The 24,625-nt window shown below is 40.9% G+C and overlaps 1 protein-coding gene across 6 annotated transcripts in view; it reads right to left on the bottom strand.

Annotated features, from left to right (window-relative positions):
- Positions 1-747: 747 nt before the first annotated feature.
- LOC129095858 (unconventional myosin-XVIIIa-like) overlaps positions 748-24,625 on the bottom strand; it is a 130,660-nt gene continuing 106,782 nt past the window's right edge. For 4 of the 6 annotated variants that reach the window (XM_054604446.1, XM_054604464.1, XM_054604480.1 and 1 more), the window contains 8 exons: positions 22,834-22,950; positions 20,962-21,045; positions 18,927-19,064; positions 16,907-17,092; positions 16,629-16,768; positions 14,608-14,652; positions 8,745-8,867; positions 748-3,167 (listed from right to left, as the gene is read on the bottom strand). In XM_054604446.1, the coding sequence (XP_054460421.1) occupies positions 2,999-3,167; positions 8,745-8,867; positions 14,608-14,652; positions 16,629-16,768; positions 16,907-17,092; positions 18,927-19,064; positions 20,962-21,045; positions 22,834-22,950 (1,002 nt within the window). In that variant the 3' untranslated portion in view covers positions 748-2,998. Of the gene's footprint in view, positions 3,168-4,581; positions 5,902-5,988; positions 6,534-8,744; positions 8,868-14,607; positions 14,653-16,628; positions 16,769-16,906; positions 17,093-18,926; positions 19,065-20,961; positions 21,046-22,833; positions 22,951-24,625 lie in introns of those variants that run through there. The other 2 variants (XM_054604490.1, XM_054604455.1) reach the window with 2 other exon arrangements.

Below are 24,625 nucleotides of genomic sequence, written 5' to 3'. Positions count from 1 at the left end.
TCAAATTCTGTTAGGTAAACTAATAGTGGTAAGTTCAAGTACCATCGTTCCTTTATCGAAAATTTTTAGAGTTATTTAAACTAGTTACATATCCTGATATTAATTGATTATTATTTATTAAATCTGCTACCAGCAACAACGCTACATCTTCAAGAGAAAACCCATTTTGTAGGATACAGATCTTATCGTATGACTTCATGAGCTGTCAATCCCCTCACCACCAACCCTCTTTAACAAGTCAGGGATACTTGATTTCATCTGTGGATATACAACCACAGAGGTCATACGAGTCGGTTTGTTACAGAAAGATTTTGAAATGAAAGCCTGCCTTTATCCCTCAGACTCTGAATCATCTTCTCATCATGTAAACTGGATTTCTCCAACACATATCTTGCTGCCTCCAGCTAAATGTGTTGATATCTGGAGAGTTATTAGTCCTAATAGCTCAGCTTTAAGGAGACAATATATTTAACGAAGAAAATAATAAAATTAGTGGGTTTTGTGCCGCTTTAAGCCATTCACAGGGTCAATGCTGCTGTTGACATTTCTCAAAGCAGATGAAAACACCAAAGTGAATGAATCAGAAAACAACACTGTTTCACTTTTGGTTTTGTCTGCGTTCCCTGTGGAAGTCTTAGAAAAAAAACACATGCAAAGTTCATATTTAAGTGTATATGGAGAGACATGACCTGAAGAGACACAGCATCAAAACACATCAACTCAGACAAATCCAGTCTTCAATGCATTCTAAAACAATCACCATCATTTATTTACAATATATTAAACTGTAATGCAAAATGTATAACAAGTGGTCAATTTGTTCAATAATGAAAATAAACATGAACTATTTTCAAAGCTAGCATCAATCATACACATATTTATATATAAATACGGTGTGCAGTCAGCAATATTATGTCTGCTCTTTTGTTCTTATTCTGTTGAAGCAGGGTCAATAAGGTCAGAAAACACATTTCCACACTTGTGTTGACTGCATAGAGAATAAAAATGAAGACACAAGTCTACAAAAAGCATGTATAGTAGAATAACACCCAATTACTCCCACAATGACGAACATCTACAATTTGTTTCAGCCCTAAATGCCACGTCAAGCTCTCCTGGACTTTAAATGGCTTTCAAAAACATCGTAATGCTGCTCAGTAAATAGACAGATGAATGGATGGTGTAACACTTAAGCAACCATGAAGATGCAGGTTCCTATTTTCTTGCTGTTTCGAGGCATCATTGGGTTGAAAATAAAGAAAACCTGACGGATAAACAGGCCTCAAAGACACTGAACATGATTTCACAGTATTGGTTATACAGGCTGTAGTGTGTCCAGTTAACAAAGTTACAGTTAAAGTACACAATGAGGCTTACAAGGAGATGCTGGTGATATTCTACACTTTACTTAAAAAATCATCAAAACACATGAAAAGACTTGAATCCAAGGAGACATCAACTCATGTCAACAGAATCACTGCTATCAGTGGATCTGCCTGCACCATTCACATCCACCTTTGGAGATTTTTGACCTTCAAATTTGCACCATTGCCCGTCATAAGTAAAACCTTCTGATAGTGCTGAGATGCTACCATAGCCTATTGGCTGATAGGTCCGTCACTTTTATTCAAAATGTGTGGGACATGGGAAAAAAATAGATTATCAAATCTGTTATGATTTGTTTGTATGATAAATTGTCAGTGCACTCTGGCCTACTGCATGTCCTGGTGCTCTATCTGTTAGCTAGGCGGATGTTCATGTCGCTAGCATAAAATGGAGAACAATAGCAAACCGTGCGTCACTGACTTTTCCCAAAGGTCAAGAAAACACTGCTGGTTTTGGTCCTTTCATGTGATTTTTTGACAAAAAGACAAATATAGAAGACCACCAGTTTTCCCCTGGACATGCTGGTTGAGGATACAATACATAAGACTGATGCCCAAAGTCAAGTACATTCCCTCTGGGAAAGAAAAGCACATCAAACGTGAAACAAACACAGGCGACATGTGAACAACAAGCACAAGGACAAAGTGTCTTCCTCACTAAAGAATGCAGGGATTAGTCGTATCAAGGTAAATTAAAAATACAACAAGGCCTTTAAGGTAAGGTAAGCTAAAACCTCATGAAAATGTATTTGCTCAACGGCGGTCCTCTGGAAAAACAATCCATCGCACATCAAAAACAAAAGATTAAAATGGAAAAAATGCTTTGCTGTTATGCAGGAGCAGTCAGTGATGCAATTACCCTCCCCTGTATGGAAGAGGGCATTCGCCAGCAAAAGGCAGGACAACTTTTCAGGGAAACAAAAAATCAACAGATGATGGTGATGAGCGTGTGCTCAGTGTACGGCGCAGCAGTTCATGAAATGCCACAGCTGCAGAGAAGCCAGCTGTAGAGGAGCCCACTTAAATCAAATGGCACTCAAGTGGCACAAGAAGCAGGAAAAAGGGAAAAAAAGGATGGGACTTTTCTCAGGACTCAGCATCAATTAGGAATAAGTAAAGCAGTGTGCACACACACTTGAACAAAGGCTTTTTGGCAATACATTGCACTATGGCAAAACATTTAATTGTGGTGTACTATATGTAAAGAAGAGACGAAGAGTGACAGAGACAAAGAGAGACGGAAAGAATCTATTATCATGCAACCTCAAGTTCTTTGGCTCAGTTACAACCATACAGGGTGGATGCTCAAGCCAAGCAACTGCTGCTTGCATGCAACAGCGGCGTGGAGTTGTTAATAACAGAGCTGCTGTGTGTGTGTGACGTGATCAGTGCCAAAACACCATGTAGTTTGTCAAATGTGACCAAATCCTGTGAGGATCTGCCTTAGGAAGCTCTGACGGAGTGTTGGGAACATGTGTTCTTGCAATGAGTGAGTGGTAAGTTATTAACTGTGTGCTTGGATCCAACTTACAATTGTGGTCAACTTTGCATGCAAGACAAACTGTCACGGTGTAATGAGGACACATTTCAGAGAGCAGATGCCGACAGCAGGACTACGATGTGGTCTCATAAGGCCTGTCCTCCCCGTCATCCTCCTTCATTTGGCTTCCATGTCTGTATTGAGAGTAGTAAGAGCCCTTGGCCGCCCCGCCTTGTTCTTTTTCTTCGTCATCCTCCTCTTCATCAGATCTATCGAAGCAGTAGTGTCTCCGGCCAGTGGGGCTGGAGCAGGAAAGAACAAGTAGAAGCTGATGTTGTTATCAAGAAAAATGGCAGAGAACGGTACAGTGTCTAACAGAGCTAAATGCACTGCAATGTACTAAAACACAAGCAAATGTAGAAATCATCATCATCATCACAAAACAAACGTTGCAATTAGAAAGGATAAAAACTCACAATACAAACTCTCTTAGGAAGGCAATATTCCTCATTTCTATAGTAGCAGATAGGGAAAACTTGAGGCAGATGTAAACTAACAAAATAAACTATTTTGTCGGACCGAGAAAAGTTGACGTACTGTTTATGATTGAGTATACCGTATTGATGTGTAGCATTGCTTCAATACATCATCCAGCCACCAGTAGCAGCACTAATTACACTGAGAGAAGTCCCACACCATGTTTGCTTTCAAAGGGTTGCATTTCTTTCTTGCTCTGAGTAAATCAAGGTTTATTTTGTGACATTGTTTTTATCTCACGGAGAAGGTTGCTAAGAAGATTGCCTGCCATCCTGTGAGTTTTTATTGTCAACATTCCTCATGGGCTTCTGAGCAGGAACCCTTAAAAAGCCCTAAGGCTATTGTGTGATGGCCATTCAAGACATAGTGATACATAGTGGTCCTGGATCAGGGCTAACACGGAACACTGAAACATTTGGCAAATATATGAAATGCCAGCAAATAAAGAAATACTGCAAGTCCTACACAACGATGGAACTATATTACAACACAAGTCTTTAGGTGCCACTAAAAGCACAAACACACCATTTGTTGAAATCTCAGTTTTCAGGCTCTAATTGTGTGATTTTGATCTTATTAGCCCTTTAACATCTAAAGTTGATTGGTTTTTAGGGAGTTTTCGGTTGTGTTGTACTACTACTTGCATCATTAACGTATTTGCGGATTTTTGTCTAATCGTGAATGTTTCTCAAATGTTGGTGTTTTCTATATTTACAGGGTTTTTCTAAACTTGACAGGTATAAGTGCTGATGAGGTGGTTATCAGTAGCTTGTGTTTTGTCTATCTGCTTTGTGTTCTAGTGTTCCAGCATGTTGAGCTCCTATAACCAGCACATGCTAGCTGTGCATGTTGTGGGGTTATCTTTGCTCTTGCATCAAGTGGGCTCATAAACTCCTGCCATGTGATGCATCACTAGCATGTAAAATGGTTTTGTGTTATTGTGGTTACTAAGGGACTGAATCAATGCCATTCAAATACAGAATGCAAGCACGGCGACAGATCTCTCAAAATGTTACAGTTGTGAAGTGAATCAGCTATATTGTCTTACAAAAAGTGGCTACCAAAATCTAAACCTGATTAAAAAAACGTTTTTTTCATCTCCAATGACTATAGTGACAAAGAAAAAGCATTCAAACGGCTTAAACATTGCACACTGGGGGTTAATACTGTCAACTGGGCATCTCAAATGAATTCTTTAGTTCTTTTCAATCAATGCTTGGGGTCTAATTATACCTGCACTTATGTGAAGGAGGAATGTATCATGGCCTCTCCTATTTAATTTCTGTTATTTTAATATTGAGTGCAGCTTCTCCCCAACTACACTTCCCAGCTCCTTAAAAGTCCACAATGAAGCATTACTACACTGTTTGAAAGATAGGTCACTACGGTTTGACATGAAACTGAGAGGGGGTAGTAGTAAACATCAAAAATTCTTAGCATGCCCAAGACACATCATCAAAAATGCAACCCAGAAGTTAGAATTCTAACTAAAGTCCCAGTCAGACTGAGAGTGGAACGTTTAATGTGCTGATTAATAAGAGTTAAATAGTCTTTCATTGGTTAGGTCACATCATGCTTCAAAAAAACTCTTCAAGGCAAGTCCATTTCAGGCAACCACCTACTGCCTGCCTCAGTCACTGTCCGGCCGGTACAGGTACTTCATCATCAGGCTGTCCACCCTCTTCTTCCTCTTCTTATCATCCTTATTGTTAAGGGGCTGGCTCTCACTCTGTGGCCTAGCTTCTCCTTCGCCTTCTGGGCTGGAGGCCCTTCGATCCGGGGCCTTCTTCACACTGCTGGAGCTTCTGTAGGAAATGGTTGAAGCCCCGGAGCTTGACCCAGATCCTGTATCGGAATCTGAAGACGAAGAAGAGGAGGAAGAAGACGAAGATTGGTCCCTCTTCTTGGACTTTTTCTTGGACTTCTTGGACCTCCTCTTGGAGCTGCTCCTATGACGATGGTCGGCTCCTGAGCTGTCAGACTCTGAGCTATGGCTTCTCTTCTTTTTCTTGCTCTTGCCTTTGCTCTTACTGCGATGGCGACTGCTGCAGCTGCTGCTGCGGGACGATCTCGTGCAATCCACTGCAGATGCAGAACGTCTAAGACTGCTGACAGGGCGGCTAACATCTCCATTACGGATACTTTTGCTGTCGTCTTTATCTTTCTTGGATTTTACTTCTTCACATTCGGAGTCTTCCAAACTAGTGCGTTTAAATTTGATTGGTTTGAAACTCAGCACCTCATTGATTGCTTTCTCCAGGTCAGGGTCAAGATAGTTTCGATGACTGACTGGTTTGATATCCAATTGGGTATTATCAATTGGGTCATTATCAGCAGTTGATGATCTGGCTCGTGGTGGTGGCATGGAGATGCTGCGGCCAGTGGAGGAGTGAGGACTGTACGCTGACCTCTCGGTGAAGGCCACACTACGACTATCATCAATATCAACATCAAACTCGCTCAGGCGGCAGCTGCGTGCCATTGACATATGGGAATCAGCTCGGCTAACACTTCCAGGACTGCGCCCCCCAGACCGTCTGCTAAAGCAGGGGCTACTGGGACTGCTGCCATACAGTGAGCGCCCACCTCTGCTCTCATCTAAGCGTGAGGTGCTTCGGCGGAATCCAAGTGGGCTTGACAGACCTAAGCTGATGGTAGACTTGGCATCGTTCTCTGGGCTTAACCCAAGACGTGTGGAGGCCCGACTTGGTGCAGTGTATGAAATGACTGATTCTTTGTCAAAGTCAGCCCACCGGCTGTCCATACCTTTCCTGGCTCGGCTGTTGGCCTCTGAATAGGCCTGGGAGATGACTGATTCTCTGTCATCCCCTGCCTGGGACTTCCTCCTGGAGCTGACTGAGTAGGTATCATGCTGAAGATCTGAGTTTTTGGGTTTGGCCTTATGGAGGGATGGACCCTCTTCTGACTCTGCATTCTCCCTGAGGGCACTGAAGAGGGCTTGCCCTTTGCCATTGATGGAATCAAGGTTGGAGCGTTTTCTGTAGCTGAGAGAGCTCATCACTGACATTGGCCTGCTCGGCTCTACCTCTTTGCCTTCTTTATTTACCTCTTGCCATTCCTTACCCTCTTTCCTCTCTTTCCCTTCCTTTGCGTCTACATTGACAGCAAATCTAGAAAGAAGCAACAGTGGAGGATGAAGGAATAAGACAGTGGGAGAGAAAATGACAAAGATGAGATATTGGATCAAGTGAAGGTAAGTGAAGGAAGAGAGCAGGAAAAGAAAAATGAAACTTAAAGAATACAAACAGAAATGTCATGAAATTTAGCATAATGATGTGCAGGAAAGCAATGAACAAAAGAGATGAAGAATGCTACTTGAGACACCTGACAAGGGTTTTGTCCTGAATAGAAATGTTAAGACATTTTATAGCCCTCCCAGAACAGATGAAGGCCACAGTAATGATCAAACCCACTTTAAAGCAATCTAAATGTTTTGGCCAATGTGGCATTATGGCAACAAAACATTAATATACCCATTTTGGCTTGAAAGCAGATACATATGTAATACATCTGGAAAGAATTTAAGGGCAAGTGTGTTGTTACACAGGGCAAGTGTGTTGTTACACATATACAGCAGACCAGAACGGACAAACCAAACACTGGCCTTAAAGAGACTTTTGCATTTTTTAACGTTACTTGAAGGCCACCTTAGGTCTGACACGCTTGTGAAACTTCAAAACGTGAGCCCCCGAGTGCAGAACAGTGCTAACGCCAGCTGAATTTCGTTGCTCCTAAACTAAGCCAGGCAAACGTCTTAAAAAAGAGTTGCCACAGTTTTGCACACGCCGTCTCACAATACGGCACTCTTGGAACAGGAGGAGTGATGGAGGGTTGTAATCTGCAACCACGAACTACGAGATGCCACCAAATCGTACACACTGGGCTTTTAAGTATGAAAATCATTTGAGAACTTGAAAGGCAAAGTTTTAGCATTTAAATATAAAGCTTTAAGTTGAAACCTAGATACATTTTTTGAAGATGATTTTTTTGGGCCATTTTGCCTTTATGATAAAGACATCACAGATACTGGACAGTGGAGATGAGGGGACAACATGCAGTAGGGCCACAGGTGAGATTCTGCACTAAGGACTCAGCCTTGGTGCATGGGCGCTCCACCAGGTGAACTGGGCTCCCCTGAAACCCAAATCTTAGTCTTTCTGACACTGGATTCAGATTTATTTTTTATGTGATTGAGCCCCAATCATGGCATTTGACAAAACAGAAGAGAAAGCATTCTAATGCTAGAAAGCTACAGCTATTCTACACAACAAAAGATAAGCTTGGGAAAATGGATTCTAAAACATTTGCAGAGAAGAAAGAGTACGTGCTACTTTCTTACTATTGATAATGCCAGGACTGATAGGATTGAGGGTCACACTAACCGTTGTGTTCAAGTTAAACCACAGGTTACATGTACTGAAACTACATTAATGGTAATAAAACATTTTGCATTCTGTTGGGAAATTTTACTACATTTTACTGAAATTTACTGAAATATACTGAAATAGTTCAAATCAAATTCCGTATTTTATCTAATGACAGTGTTAAAACAAGGTACTTCCTGTTTATTACTGATCTCAAATAGTGCATCCTGTGAGAATAACAAAAACGTCACAGACATGATTTGTGTAAACTCTGACTGAAAATCTGATCAAATCAATCAAATCTTAAACAGCACATTAAACTTGATAAATCTTTTTACCCAAATGACTTGGTCTATTCTTTGGTCAAAGAACTTACCAATAATTTCAATGTACTTGTACTTGTGTACCGGTGCAAATGGCAATTAAAGTCACTTCAACTTGCAGGCTACGACTAAAAGAGGCAGTGTTGGCTAGTCAGTCCGTGTTTGTTGGTGGGGACATGCAGCTAAGACAGATTCTAAAACTTTATAAAGTTGGTTCTCGCTCATCTGAGGGAGGGCAGTTAAATCTTCTGGTAAGGAGACAAATCTGGGGCAATCGAAGCTGTCAGCTGGCAGACACATTCATTTATCTCAGCAAGCGGCTCAGGTAGACTATACCATCTGGCCATTGGGTATGTCAATAAATCTACCAGAGAGGTGGTTCGTTTTTAGAAAAAAAAGTTCACTCTTCACAGGGCAGGCAACAATAAAGACAAATTAGCTTCAAAATAAATGAAAGTAATAGCAGCCACCTCATTTCAGCCAAGTGCTCGACTAGGATTGCTTTTTTCCTTTGGATCAGATCATGTAAACCATTTCATTCAGACAGAGTCCAAAGTCAGTGAAAGGTAGTGTAGGTAGACTGCCTCCTAACTGCTGCTGTAGTGACAGTAATAGCAGCTGCCTTTGTACTGACCTGGAGCTCTTGAGGCTGCCGTCATCTGACAGGTTCTTGGTGGAGCCTTTGCTTTTAGACAACCAGGACTTCACCCCGTCCACACGATCCCCTACCTCAGAGTCTGTGTCTGAATCCCCCTGGCTGGTAAGAGTCAGAGACAGGAAAACAAGTCAGAGGAAGCAGAGGAGAGACGAGATGGCAAAGGAGGTTATGAATAGAAAAACGAGAGAAAAAGTAAGATATGGCCATTCACAGAGGAGAGAATAAGGTAAAAGAAATGTTAGAGTCAACACTGGTAGAAATGTTCCTGTAATTCTCTGTAGCTGTGCAGACAAAGAATTGAGAACAAGATGTTAGTGTAAGTGTGGAGGCAAAGAAGGATTGTGACATTATACTGGATAAAAGTCAGCACATGCTCAAAAGGCTCCAGTAAGCACACAAACATGCCCACGAGAGGTTGTGCAGACATAAACACAACACTGCAAGTTCTTACTGTTGTCTCTGTTAGATGAGTGCGACACTATCATGGTACTGGGTCTAGCTAGCACCCAGGCATCCAACAAACATTCTACCTTTACTATCTCAAAGCCACTTCAGAGCCGTAGCAGCACCATGACAGAAACAACACCAACCATGGAGCTTAAATTATAGGAACCTTGTGTTTTATACAAACTTGTATTTTCATAGGTTTGGCCAACACTGCTGTAGTATGATAAGAGACACACTTTTACATTGCACAACAATCAACTACCCGAGCTGGATTGAAAGTCCAAATAACTAAACTACATATTTTACACTGAATAGGGAAATAATAGTAATTGTGGTTTAGGTAAATAACTTTATTTTGAAATAAGTGTCTAGATGACTTGGTTACACCGACATTGTGTTCAAGTGATCATTTAACTGTGTTAAGGTTGTGTGCCTACATCTCCTATGTTTGCATTCAGAAATATGTTCAATAAAATGTGGTTTCACAATAGGATTTGGTGTCATGATGCAACATTTGAGGATACTACTCTAGTGGTGTTCTCATGATGGCTTTTTATACAGAAATGCATTGGCATAGGAGACCCAACTGATAAACTGAGGTCATAGTATTGAGATTTGTGTTATTAGAGGATGATAATCTCAATTCACACATTGTTCTATCTTTAGCAGAGTAATTCAGAGGAACTGCACGTGGCATGCATTTGACATTGTAAAAGCTTTGTATATATCTGTGTTGAAAGGCAGCAGGCCTTGAATAAAACCCCAAAATCTCTTGCTTGACTTATAGATGGTTAACTTCATAATTGTATTTGTCTGCAATGTTTACGTCTTAACAGCGTTCATCAGGAAATAACTGCATATATTTCATAAAGATTAGATCAAAACCACCTTAGAAAGAGTTTTTGTCAAACTGCACAGAAAATTGGCAGAACATGTCCACATTTACCTTTTATCTGGTAATTATTTTCACCACCAGCCCTGCACGCACACATGTAGTCATATGCATAACCTCATAATTTCACTTCCTGACAGAATGATTTGGTACACAGCTGGGCACTGCACTGTTTTTCCTCTCAATTATCATTACACATTCACAAACCACTGTGAGCCGCGGAGTAAAAGAGAGGGCTTGTCATAAAATTTGACACAGATGAAAAGAGCGCAACACTCATTAAGTGCCGTCAAAGCCCAGTGCTCGTGTGGCGCTGTGAAATTAAGTTGTTACAGCTTAATAGTCCTACAGAGACATCACAAGAGTGGCCCCATATCTCTGCATCGGTTTCAGAAAGCCTCCCATCTTGTGGGGGAAGAGAGAGAAAACATTGTTTTCTCCAGCACACGGAGCTCTGAAAGGCCTAGTGCCACCTATAATTAAAATCATTAGCAGTCAGAGACAAAAGCTCCCTGGATTGCAGAGGGGAGATTTCAAATAATGGCTTGCCCAGTGAGATCCAAATGCATAGTCTGCTTGCTTTAATGGAATACAATAACCTTGGATGGTAATGCTGGGACAGCGAGAAGGAAGGGACAGGAGGAAGGACGGGGCGACAGACTCTTAAGCTGTAATTAGCTTTACAAAACATGCCTCTACTATTAGACAATCTGGGGATTTGCTGCTGCCTACTGTTATGATGACAGAGCAGCCAAGTGTCTCTCTCTTTGGCACTGTGGGCTTCTCTGAAAATAATTCACTCAAAGAGGGGAGAAGATGCTCCAACATTAGGTAGCAGACAAGGTTCCTTATATTAACCTTTTTAGTTAAGGGTTTCGCGTGTTAGTCAAGTTTTGCTGAGTCAACTCTTCTTAAATTTGTCTTCTAACCTTTGCCTTCACTGGCAACACTCATTTTAAAATAACAACTCCTGCCTTGAAAAAAAAGGGGGAAAATTAAATGGGGAAGTTAGTGCTGTTAAGGATTTTCTTCACCTTGTAATTGTGAGGCTCTGCAGAGTTTACTGAAACTCAACTCTAAAAAACTCTTAAAAAACAGTTGAACTTGTGGTACAGCAACTCTTTCTCCGTGAAATTGTTGTGCCTGATATGTTTCGGAAGAATATTACCGTAATTGCTGCCTGGATTGTTTTTATGTCGTGGTCTGGCACCATCTTCTTTCAGTCCACATGGACGTGGTGAGGCGGACGGGGAGGATGGTGTGCACACAAAGTGCAGGACCGTGCATTCTGTGTCCTGCATGTGGTAAGGATACTAAGAGACATTGCCTCAGGCAGTCATCAAGACTTAGGTTGCTACAATATTTTTGTAAAATGAATTCTATTGATGTTTTGCAGGTACGTTCAGCATGAACATTTTGAAACATTGCATATCATTTTATTAAAAACGGTTTGGTATTATGTGTCATTATTCTCCAAAACGTTTTTATCTGTGTTATAATCTCATGAAACAGTCAGTACATAGAGAGAGACCTCTCAGGTATATAGCCAAAACCACAATTGTGGGCAATATGTAATTGTGCACTTCACACATGGTGTCAACCACAATTTATGTCCTTGACCACCATACCATTAGTTAAGCCCTGCCGAAAGCCTGGGGGAGGCAAACAAACAGAGTGCCGAGGAGACATTAATTGTCTGTGACATTCTGCCGCCATTGGTTGTACATCTCTGTTACACACTATTACATTCATCATTAGCGTCTATGGATCCTCCTGCTCTGCTCTGCTCCTCTGTGTCCCCGGGTCTTATAGACACCCCAGTTCATGCCTCCGATATATGAAACTGTTGGCCCAGTGAAGTCCCTGTGGCTTTGGAGCACAGACGGGCATATGCATCGTTTCCAAGACCATGGGGAAACATAAGCTCAGAGAAGTCCTCTCATCCACAGTGTCCCATTAAAAGGTAACTCAGTTAATCTGTGATGCAAAACTTCCACTGAGATTGGTGCAATATTCAAATAGTCATGTATCAGATATACTAAAAGCCAACTGAAGTCACAAAAGCCATCCATTTGTGTAGTCTAATATCTGTGCTAGAGTGATTTCATTTCTTTATTATTTCAATAAATTATTTAAATTATAGTAATGTCCTTTTATCCTCCAGACCTCTGAGTCGGAGGGAAGAGAACATGTTTGATTGACAGCTACGCCAGTAGTGGTACGATGCACATAGGAGACTAATTTACCCTGTATTTACAAGTCTAGGACTGGCTTTTGTTAGCAGTGGTGTTGAAATATGACGACCAGAACATTTAGCATCTAAACTGACCCCTGTTTACATTTAAAGGTACATTAAGCTGGTTATTGTGCTACAGGAGCTCCTGTTCCATCCTGATGCTACGAGAGTCACCAGATGAGAATAGGGGAATTCAGGACAGGGGTTGTGGGCGTGGCCACGTGGGCGTGGCCTCCAATACATCACATTCAGTGTTGCATAACAGTAACAGTTAAACTCATGTCAAAACTCAACACCAAAATGTATTGTTTTAGCTCCTGAACATGAGGTCAACTGTCTGTCATTTGGAAAATGAAACACAATAACTGTGTTGTATGTAACAACGTGTAAATCATTGTTTTTTTGGCTGGATGTTCGTGAGGTGGCAGGACACCAGGCTCCAAGAATAAAATGCTCTGCTTTGTGTGGCAGTACTGGACACAGCAAATAAAAACTACAACTACAATAAATCCAGGGCCATAGCAGTGGCCGTCTGTTGGCCACACCAAAAAATGTTTCACAACCATCCGTATGTAATATATTTTTTTGCATTCAGTCAGAGCTAGTAAAGTAGTATGAGGTAGTACAGAGCAAGTGAGGTGGTATATCAAGTGACTGTTACTGAAATTTACGTGGTATAATAATGTTTTTTTATACATGTACGCTTGTTACGTAATTCTATGGAAGAGAGTCCGCTAAAGGCACTTCTTATTTATTTACTCTCGTTACGGTTGTTAGGATATAACTTTCTTTATAAAATGACATAATATTTGAGAAAAAACGACATTCTGACTGAATTATGCCCAGACGCAGGGTACTGTCATGAAAGCAAACAATATGAAGTAGAAATCACTTCCATGTCCTCAACAAAGTACACTTTTCTTTTACGGAGCAATTCAAGAAAAAAAACCCATAGATGATTTCAATGATATCTTGAGCCAAAATTGTTCCAGCATTAGTTGATAGCCTTTCTGGAGTATATTTGTTTTTTCTGGAGTATATATATTTGTTTTTTTGCAGATTCATAAAAAAATTAATTATACTGTAACCATGTTAATATATTCAAAGAAATATCTGCATAATTTATATTTCACAGGAATAGAAATGTATGTTCTTACCCAAACACCGGGAAAGATGAGTTCTTGATCCAAATGTGGCTGTGCTTACAGCTCATTACAAATCAAAACACTCGCTGCACTTTGCAGCTCTGATTAATAATCCCTTTACAGACGGGGGACTGGAATGGCTGAGAGCCAGAGGTTAACGCTGCGTGTGTGCTACTAGCCTGGTGAGCAAGACAGCTTTTTGTAAGACATTTGAGGGTTCTGCATTATTAAGCAAGGGCGAGTCAAAGATTGATGAGGAACACACCCTTTCTTTCTCCTGTCAGGAGGGCAGTCCTACCGAGCCACAGTCACATCCAGCCCTAGAGCGGGCTGATGAAATATTAAGATGGCCCAGGGAGCCAGAGGCCGACTTGTCGCTGACTGCTGTTCAAACACAACACAGCAGTGTCTGACATCACCCCCTCAGACCAAGGCAAGGCGATAACCCCCCCGGCTGCATAAAGGAGAACTGTGAGTATGATCTGGGCCTCGAGGGGGATGAACCAGGGAGATCAGGACACTTGTTCCTTTCAATTCAAAGCTTTGCAAAGCGGTTAACCACACAGTGAATCTGAGGAGGGAGGCTTGTTTCATGCTGGGGCTTAAGCAACACACTGTCAGTGGTAGTCATGCAACTCAGCATGTGAGGCCATGCAATCAAGAGTGGAGTAAACTGGGGGTCGAGGGTATCTGTGAGCACTGTTGATGATGCATTATCCCGAGCCGTCACACATCCAGGAAAAACCCCATTTGGATTACCTGTATGACTGTATCTTCTATGAAGCACTTTTTCCTGTTTGAGTTGTTGACCATGTGTGCATATGGAGCAGAGCCATCGCTCTTTGATTCGTGAAAATCACCAAACACTGAAATTGGCCAGGAATGCTAGATGCATTCCAAAATATCTTTTCTATTTTTTCTGTCAGGGGGGGATTTTTCCTTGGAATATATCTCTTTCCTACAGTGTGAAAGCCAGAAGTGATGGATTAACTGGGCCGAAACTAAACCCAGAGCAAAACTCTGGATTTTCTCTCTCCACAATCAACTTCTCGATTACAAGTTCAAAGACGGTAGAATACTGCATCATTTCCAGTGCAAAGAAAACTTCAAGTTCCTCACGCTCGGTTCTGTCTTTTCTGATACTTTGTCACCATATCTTGCAAACTGGTCGTGATGATGATGGGTGGAGGGACAAAGAAGGAAAGACAAGACAGAAAAACAAAAGAGAATAGAAAAGAAAAACAGGGAATAAGAATCAAGTCAAAACTTATACATGAAACGTAAATTATGCTTATACATAACTCTATAAAGATGTGTCTCGAGGCAGATGATGTGGTGACAAACTATCTGTACATTACGCATCATGTTTTAGGGGCATTGACTCTGTATGCCACCTAATCTTCATCTTGTGTCTTGCATACCGAGGAGAGAACGTCTTTCAAAGCGTGTTCCAATGAGTCACAGAGCTGTCTACTGCTGCTGTAGCTAACAGTCCTACTTGGTATCTCTTCAGAGTTGGACCACCGGTTGGCCGGAGGACTGCTGTCTATATGAAGTGAGTGTTGATCTGAGGAGGAAGGCCATTCAAGGTGCAAAGTGTAATAAATGACCAGAACATTCACTCTCTGGAGGGCTTTGATTGGATGGTTGAATGAGTCATTGGTCACATTGCAGTATGGCACATGACAACTAAAACAAATCAAGTGTCATTAAGAGAGCAGGTCAACATAACAGGCTTATCTGCAGGGTGTGATCTGTTTATCCTCTCCTCATGGATATCTAAGTAAAGTGAGTGCAAACAACAATAACATGAGGAAAGGACTTTGACTTTCAGAGCTCGTGCTGGTGTCACTTTAGAGAGGACAAGGCGTCTAGGCTACATGATACATGAACGTCTCAGCACTGAACAGTCTGCTGTTCATCTCAGTAAATGGAACAGGGGTTCCATTAGTTCCAAAATCGTTTCATTTAAGGTCACAATTATTCTATAACAGCTGTATGAAAAAAATATAACAGGCTGCATAGTCTTTATAGGCCCACTGTGGTTTGTAATCTATCTTCATGAATAAAAACTTTTCTAAAAAAATCTTCTGCTCTGTTGCTTTCACAGATCTCGTCCTGCTCCTCTGCTTTCTTTCTAAAATGGATACCTCACGTCTGTGTATTAATTACAGAACCAGAGTCAGAACGTGGTTACCTTAGCTTAGCATGAATACACCTGCCAACACCTCTGAAGCTCACTGATGAACCTGTTGAATCCTGACTGTTTAATAAGCAAACAAAGAGAAACATAAAAAATATGTCACTTTGTGAATTAGGGAGCGTTCCATGCTGGGACAATTCCTCCACAAACAACAGTTTATGTGTTTGCCCAGCTCTTCTGAGCAGAGTCTATGTCTACAACTTGGGATGCTAGTTACAGATGGTGAGCTGGTTGATGCTTTGTTCTCCATACGGACACCATGGAACCAGACAACCTCACTGTGATGACAAGACTCCCGGAATTCTATGTGCCAGATCTGTTCTACTAACAGACATGAGGCTGATGTCGATTTGTCTTCTCACTCACTCAGCAGAAAGGAGTTGTCACTAAGGAGTGGTTGATATTGATATTGAGGAGTGGTTACACTGGATGGTTAGAGCCATCTATCATTTAATGCATGTGATCAGTCAGATGCTGCAAAATCTACACGTTTGTCTACATACAGTCTAAGAGCAAGGTACTGCCCCTCCAAAATTGGTGCTAAAATGTGCGTAATTGCACAATAGATGGAAATTTCAACAAATACCTTAAATTATGAGGTATAAAAAGAATAATGTCCAACCACTTTTGTATTTTACCAGAGATCTGGTCACCTGAAGAGGAGGGTAGTTAAGCATTCTACAAGAAGCTGTGGATGACAATATATTGGTAATAATAATAACAATAACAATAATGGTGAGTTGGTATGATGGTGAGTTGTAATCAATCTGCTGATGAAGACCCTGAGAAGTGGCTGAAAGCCAAAAATGATAGTTAGGAAACTTAGAGTGGCAATAACTTTGTTGAAATATAATATTAATGTTTTCCAAATATTTTCAGAGGGACATTCTGCTGATTTTCACTGCTGAACCCTCCTCATGTGTTCATGTGTCTGTACCTGTTGATCAGGTCTTCATTGTCGTCACTCTCCATCTCGTCCTCGATGGCTGCTTGGAGGTCACCGATCCTTTTGAAGGCCAGCTTGAGGTCTGCCTGCAGGCTCTGATTAGCAGCCTCTAAGCTCTCAATGTCCATCTCCTGTTTATGAGACAAGAGGCAGCAGAGCGGGACCAAAGGTTGATTGGTTGTTGATAGATTCTATGCATGCCCTCGTTAAATGACTGTGCTGCTTGCTCATTGATAATAGTTAGTAACTTGTCTCAGTATTGTTCTTACCAGCTCGTGTTTTTTGCGGCTGGCCTCGGCTTCCTTTTTGGCCAGTTCACCCGTCTCCTCTTTGACGTCGCGGATCTGCCTCTGCAGACGCTTGTTTTGTTCCTTCTCTCGATTCTCGCTGCTGCTGCGTTGGTCTCGTTCCTCTGTCAGCTTCTCCAAGTTCTCCTTAAGACGAGCTACAAGGCTCTGAGCAGCAATAAAGAGAGATGGTTCATATACGTATATATCAACCAGCCAAAGACAGCTCATGTCACTCCACTTTTCTTTTCTCTCCACCGGCTCCCTGTTCCTCCTTATATTAAGTTGCAGTCACTAATGCTCCCTACATAGAGGCCTTGAGTGCAGCACCCACCTACCTGAAATCCCTCTCTTGATGACCAACTCTGCAGAGAGTTCTTACCTCATAAGCTCTTTGTGTTACTTCATGCACCCTTAACCCTCAAGACACGGAATGTGGAACTGATTAGTGCTGAGGAACTTATTCTCAAAGGACTCTCCTTCATCTACTGTGGCTTGGACTGTTTCTCCCAGATTGTGTGACAACAGATAAATAGTTGCTGTTGTGATAACTTTGTGTTTTGGCTTCTGAGCAGCCTTGAGACCCATTGATATTTCACTCAAACTGGAATTCCTGGATCGTATTTCATGTTCAAACGGTACCTGAAACAAAATGGCCCAAAAATGAAATTTTGCGCTGATGATGGCACTCAATGAAAAGTCAGGGGATCACCAGATTATTTTTTTCTACTATTGCACTAATTGTTATGTACCAGTCACCAAGCCAAATTCCTTGTATGTTCAAATGTACTTGGAAATAAAGCAATTCTGATTCTAGAGCCCTGCTGCTAGCATAATAAACATAAACAGTATCCTTATTATTTTGGCCCTCAAAGATCTGCAAACACCAATCCCTTTTTCAGACTTCAGTACTGTGGAAAACAACCTTTGCTGATATGGCACACTGATTGGCAAACGTCCTGTAGCAGATGAGAGTTAAAGCACAACAAGTAGTCCATACATTCTAAGGAGGCCCTGAAATAATGGATACGAGTCTAACAACTCATCTCCACAGAACCCAGGCAGAAAACAATGTAAACAATTGATGAGCTTATTTGTATCAACAATGCCTTGGAATGGTGAGGCAGGCTCTCATCACATATGTTTGTCTTCAGCAGTGTTTTAGGGTGACTCCTATACAAGTCTAAATCTGTATTCAGTCACTATCAACGCCAGCAGCATACTTCATCAGTGAGTTAGCTCCTGCACTAGCCACCAGACCGTCCATATTTCACACACTGAGTGGGTGTAGTGCTGTTCCTCCTCACATCTGTATTGATTGAGTTCTGCTACCTCCAGCTTTGATGAGTTATACTACTCAGGCAACCTGAAATATTTAGCCACTGCAGCTTTTAAAGCTGGTGAGGAGCCATAAAAAGCAGCATCCGTGTGTTTTCCTTACTCTACACACTTCACCAGAGGCTAAAAAATAAAGAATTACATTTAATAAATAAATATAGTTATTTTGGCTTTGGAGGGCAAGGAGCAGAGGGAGTGTCCCTAGAAGGGGTGCACAGCTCTGCTAGTAATTACTAAACTGAACCGGCAGAATTGAGCGTCGGGTCATTTCATCAGTGGGCGAGAGAGGATTTCAATTTCTCCCAGTGAGCATGCAGATGGTAACCTTTAGCCTTCACTAGTGCTTTTGTTCTCAGGCAAAATATGAAAATAATTTAAAATGACACAATAACAAATGGTATTGTGTCAAGTGAGAGTAAGACAAGCTAGAGGACAAAGTAAAGCAGGGATGGTCTTACTAGCAGTGGTCCGAAATGTTGAGGAGGTACAGTACATGTGGGAGCCTAATGCTCATGTTATCATGACCTTTCTCTGTCTCTGCAGTCCATCTCTGACCTCAGGAGCACGTATCAGCCTCCCACCTCTCATGTTTTCCATATGCTGCAGCTTCCTCTACCAGCCGCCTACCAACAGCAGCACTCCTCCACCTGTCTTAAGCTCTCACCTCCAGGCGTTTGACCTGGGTCTTCTCAAACTCCAGCTTGGTCTCCAGCTCACGGATCTTGGCCTCCTGACGGCTGACGAGGGATTTCTCCACCATGGACTGCTCCTGGAACTCCAGCTGGCTCTGGAGGGACTGCATCTAAGACACAAACATACACTTGTTTAAGTTACTATATTTGTGAGTGACACCCATTGGCCATAATAAAAACAGAGCTTTTATGTCCGAATTCAAAGCTTTTCATCACAAAGAGTAGACATTACATGGAGAGTGCTGCAAGACTCTGTCCTGTGTTACCACTGTCATTATTTGTAAGCACCCATCGATTTTCACAGCAATGCAGATGTTTAGATTTGGCACATCAGGTCATCAGTACATAAACCCCAAATAACCGGTCTAGGCCTGACCTATTACATCTGGTCATAAGAGGACATCATACTCCTTGTGCAGTACAGAAGGAGGGGGGGTAGTGGTCTAATCAAATCTTTGACTTGTCAGGTACAGCTGTGTCGGTTGGAGGAAAAAGATTCATTCAGCTGCAGTCATTACAAGGATGACAGTATAGCACGTTCAGCATTATTGCTTGTCTGAGTTGGGACACCAAGTTAGCCATCTGTGTCTCATATTGCAGTGCCAATCCTGCTTGAATGACACATCAATTACATGAAGGGTTGTATTCTTAAAGAGACTATTGCAAAGGAAGACAGCTGAGGCAGATGGCACATACTTCTCTGGACACTACAGCAAACTTTAGAAAGTGCTCTGTGTTGGGGGAGAACCTGCATTAAGAGACTCAAAGTGTCATAACAAAAGGCGGTCATATGATGACAATTTCTTATACGAGCTCTTTTGGCAAAAATGATAAGTATCGATCAATCTTAAAACCATGAAAAACATATCTTATCTTTACCTATCTTTACATTTGTGAAGCAAATGATTGGCTTTCTAGGTTGAAAGGTAACACAAGCTCAAAAATGACACCTAAAATAAAGCACTCCTGTTCTTGAACTTCTTTCAATTTCAGTCGTGATACTGATTTTTTGGAGGTAGGTGTTTAGAATAAATTATCCACAGCTAGAATTAGTCATAGAGCATGGTTACACTTGTCTTTTCATTATGACTTTAGCCATCTGATCATGCTAGGACTCATTAACTGATAAGTCTGTATGCTACCAGATTGGATCTTGCTCACATGGAGTTCAGATCTGAGTGAGGTGTGGAGAGCATGTGGACCCAATCCAGACAATTTATCAAACGTAGGTCTCCTTCATCTTCCTCCCACACAGGAGCTCCTCTCCTGAGGAGAGCTGAGACCTGCTGTCTGAGTCCTGTGAGGTTACTGATGATGAAAACATAATCTTTCCTGGTTCTGCTGCTTCAAAATAAAAGCTTTAAAATAACAAAATAACAGGGACTTTTATAACCAAGAATTTATTGGAAAATATGATCCCTATACCACTGAAGTAGTGTGTTAGTTTGTTATTTACTAATACTGCAGGTAGGAAGTGTAAGCAGCAAAAATAAGAAGGGACTTTTATTGTGAAGACTTTAAAGGAAATTAAATGTGTTTATCCACCATTTTAGAGCTGCTACTTTGACCACAAAATATATCTGATTCGGGGGAGTTGGTGCTTTCTTACAGCCCCTCATTACTTATTTTGTCCCCCATCTCCAACAAGCACAAATACTTAAATACTCCCACCACTTGCTTAAAAAATACAAATATCCATTGAAGTCAAATGCCCCTCTTTCCGTTACAGCTTGGTATTTTGGTGATCAGGATAGTTTGGTTAGGGACCTAGCAACACAAGGAGAGGGGAGATCACTGCTACATTATAATAGAATAAACTTATAAAGACTATTTTCCAATGAGTTACTGAGCCTACATGAATGTGAAATGTTTTCAGGGCTGACATAGCTTTCACAGCGTCACATCTCTCCCTGCCTGTTCAACTGTGGTTTTAGATGGAATATAGTTTTTAATTGGATGTCCTTTATCACATCAGTGGTATGCTGAGAGCAGGAAACCAGCATCTACCTTCTCCTGAACCTCTTGCTTCTCCTTGAGGGCCTCCTCCAGCTGGGCTTGAAGGTCACTGATCTGAGCCAGGTTCTGGGCCGACTGAAACCACAAAAACACAGGAGAGCAGCTAAGTCAGTAAACAACATGATACATTAGGTGGACATTAGAAATGTTTTTCTTTTATTCCAAAGAATAAATCATCAGAGGTATATCAATTATACAGGAAGCAGACTATACATGCAGTTAAAATCCTTAACACCAAATCTAAATCCATCAAACTCCAAACAATAAAAAATAGAATGTTAAACACAATGACAACACATTGATATTACACAGACAAATAAATCAGCTGGAAACATTCCTTTAGCCTGGTCAAAGCACATCAATGAAACTCCTTTCAATGTGACCTGTGTGAAATATTTGAGCTCTTTTTCACAGTAGATGAAGCACTCTGCTACAGCCGCTCCCACCAGGAATTCAGCTGCTTCAGTTCAGACAGGAAGGATGAATTCATGTGGAGCCAGTGGAAGCAGATCACTCATCACTCCATCAGCAATGGAAAGGAGGCACTTTACTCCACTTTCATTTCCACTTGCTGTTCATCTGCTTGTACAGCTACATTAATCCTAATGGGAGCTAGCCAAACACCACCGCTTTTCAAAAATGACTCAATTGGCAGGGATGAACGTCGTTAAATCAATTCAATGTAAAGCTTGATACAGGGATTTTTGCTTTTCCCAGACAACATGGGATTGTGTTTTACATGATATGTGGAACCTGCGTGTGTGTGTGTGTGTGTGTGTGTGTGTGTGTGTGTGTGTGTGTGTGTGTGTGTGTGTGTGTGTGTGTGTGTGTTGGGGCAATGCTGACACATCAGCTCTCCGATATGTTGGGCAAATCTTTGCTTTTTATTAAAAATCATACACCAGCCAGTCAATGTTCTCCATCTGTTACATGATAGATGACTCCGTTTCATTGCTGACATAAAGTATCAGCTGTAGAGCTGTTCAATACTGCACTGGTTGTGTATGGGAATGATATCTTGATGTATACATCAAGAATGTGCCACGGATGGCTGCCACGGTACTGCGCACTTTTTCTGTTTCTCTACACTTCATTGTCGTTGTTTTTTATGTTCATATATATATACTATATATATATATTTCTATGTAAAAAGAATGTTTACTTTTTTTATTCTTTGTGTATTTGTCCGTTCTGTGTACCAGTGAGCATGTGAAACCGGAGTCAAATTCTCTCTGATTCTGATCTGAATCACTATAAGGTTTTCTGTTAAGTGACCTCTTGTATAACTGCATTGATGTGCTGTTTTTCTATGAGTGAGTCTCTGTTTAGTTTAACTCATGCACATGCATGAGGGCGCACATGCATGAACACAAGACATTGATACCTTTTTATTTAAAAAAAAATAAAAAATACTATATAGTTATTTAATAAAGTCATTTTGTAATTAAACTATTGATTTTAGTTTATAGTCAAGTTACTTTTTTGGGGAAAAAACAGTTATATTCATATTGTAATGTCTTTTGAAGAAAAAACTAATAATTCTTACTCTTATTACACTTTCCGTGTGTTTTGGTTTTAAATGTTAATAAATGTGTTCAAGCTAAAATAGGGTGCTACATCGCTTGTGTGTATTAATATAACAGACAGACATATTAGAGTCTAATAACCAAAGTCAATCACAAAAGCCCTTTTCATTCGATTATTGCAAAAAATATTCCTTTTCATAATTCCATTTTAAATGTGATTAGTAAAAAATGTAAAGAATACAGCTAACTCAGAAAATGGAAGCCTTAATGTGCTAAAGTAATCTTTAGGTCATAGTGTTATTGGGGTCTCTGACAGAGGAAGAGGAGAACAGCAGACCTGGGCCACAGCAGCCTTGTGCTTCTTCATCAGCTCGTTCAGGTCCTCCTGGTCCTCCTCCATCCTGGACTGCAGGTCATTCTTCTCTCTCTGCAGACGACTCAGCTGCTCCTCCAGCTGAAGGACACCAAGGAAATCAAAGAGATACGGAAATAGATCAACCCAGCTGTGCGAGACAAAATTAGACATAAAGTGGCAGCTAGTTCTCCCACCAAAACCAAAATATCTTTATTCACAGTGAGGAAAGACATTACACAAATAAAATCTGTGCTTCACACAGGGTCAAGGACTTGTCGTTTACTCAAAATGTAAAATATCTTAAATAAAGCTGATACTTTATTCCCTCAGTAAACATTGTAAACATGAGTTTATGGTCTCAATCTCTAGTTCCAAGTCTTCTTCAATACAGCATGATGTTCATTTAGTAAATTGTGGTCCATTTAGAGTCAAATAGACCATAAAGCAGGGTATGCTTTAGGATGGGGCTACATCAGGGCGTTGTACGGTCTGGTAGTTGTCTATGTTTTCGTCTTAAATATTTAACCCTTTCACAGTGTGTTTTTACTTCATCAAAGATAATTGTAACGTTTTGGTCGCCTTTAAAAGTCTTATTCAGTGTTCGGTTGTACTTAGCTCCACGTTCTTATGGCACTTCTGGTCCCAAACAACAAGAATGGAGATGCCCGAAAGCCAAGATGGCAACATGCCAAACGCGAGGCTCAAAACATGTGACTACATCTGGACTACAACAGATGTCTTGGCTTTATCCAATGTGATTTCATAGTAAAATATGAAATTATATATATATATATATATATATATTATATATATATATATATATATATATTATTAATCGATTTTAGGTATTCTATAAGCTAATATTTCCCTTGCATCATGTGCAAGAGCTGAGCTTTGTCTTAGTATGTGTGCCACTCTATGCACAGCAGAGTTTTTTTTCAGCTCTTATTAGCTCCTACAGCACCCCTCTTGTCACAGGGCCCAACAGGGGTTATCTGAGGCCCCAATCTTAACCAAGATATCCAATTAAAGGCTAAAAACTAGCAGCAACTGCCTCGTACCTTCAGCTGAGGGGAGGGACTGTGCTGAAGTAATCCTATTTCTGTAGTGACTGGGATAATAGTGAAAAGAGGGAGAGAGGTTGGTGGTTAAGGGATATGGAATAATAAATGATAACTAATGTGACTATTTGAAAAGGATAATGAATCCATTTGCACATAGTGAGTAGTTAAGGAGTTGGGGACACTGAAGCATCTATCTAATTAAGAAACAGTCCAAACAGGAAGATGAATGAACTCAACTCAAAGAATCACAAGACAGCTTCAAAATAAGGATTTGGATAAAGCGGTTAAGATTTATTTATTGCTCATCTATTTTTATTTAAAAGAACCCACTGCTGAGACGTACCAAGGTGCACTTCAGTAACTAAAAATATCCATTTGGAATCTGGGGCATATTAATTTACATATCACACTTTCCCTTTTTAAATTCACCGTTGGCCTCACTGAGTGCTAATAAAAGCTTTGTAAGCTGCAACAACTCTGCAGCGTGGAGAACATTTTGTGATGGACGCCTTAAAAAAGACGTGACAGTCAAAAGCATCAAACTGGCATTTAACACATTTAACAATAGGCTGTCAGTGTGCAATCCCAACCCAATTACATTGCCCTGCTCTTTTTTTCTCCCCGGTTGCTGTGGCTCTCTGTGGACAAATAAAGCTGCCGAAAACATGCTAGACAATTTTCTCCAAACACTGCAATTACGTCGATAGAAC

Source organism: Anoplopoma fimbria, chromosome 1, assembly GCF_027596085.1.
Source record: "Anoplopoma fimbria isolate UVic2021 breed Golden Eagle Sablefish chromosome 1, Afim_UVic_2022, whole genome shotgun sequence".
Taxonomy (NCBI): domain Eukaryota; kingdom Metazoa; phylum Chordata; class Actinopteri; order Perciformes; family Anoplopomatidae; genus Anoplopoma; species Anoplopoma fimbria.
Note: the sequence above shows the minus strand (reverse complement) of the source record. Positions and strands in the feature narration are given on the sequence as shown.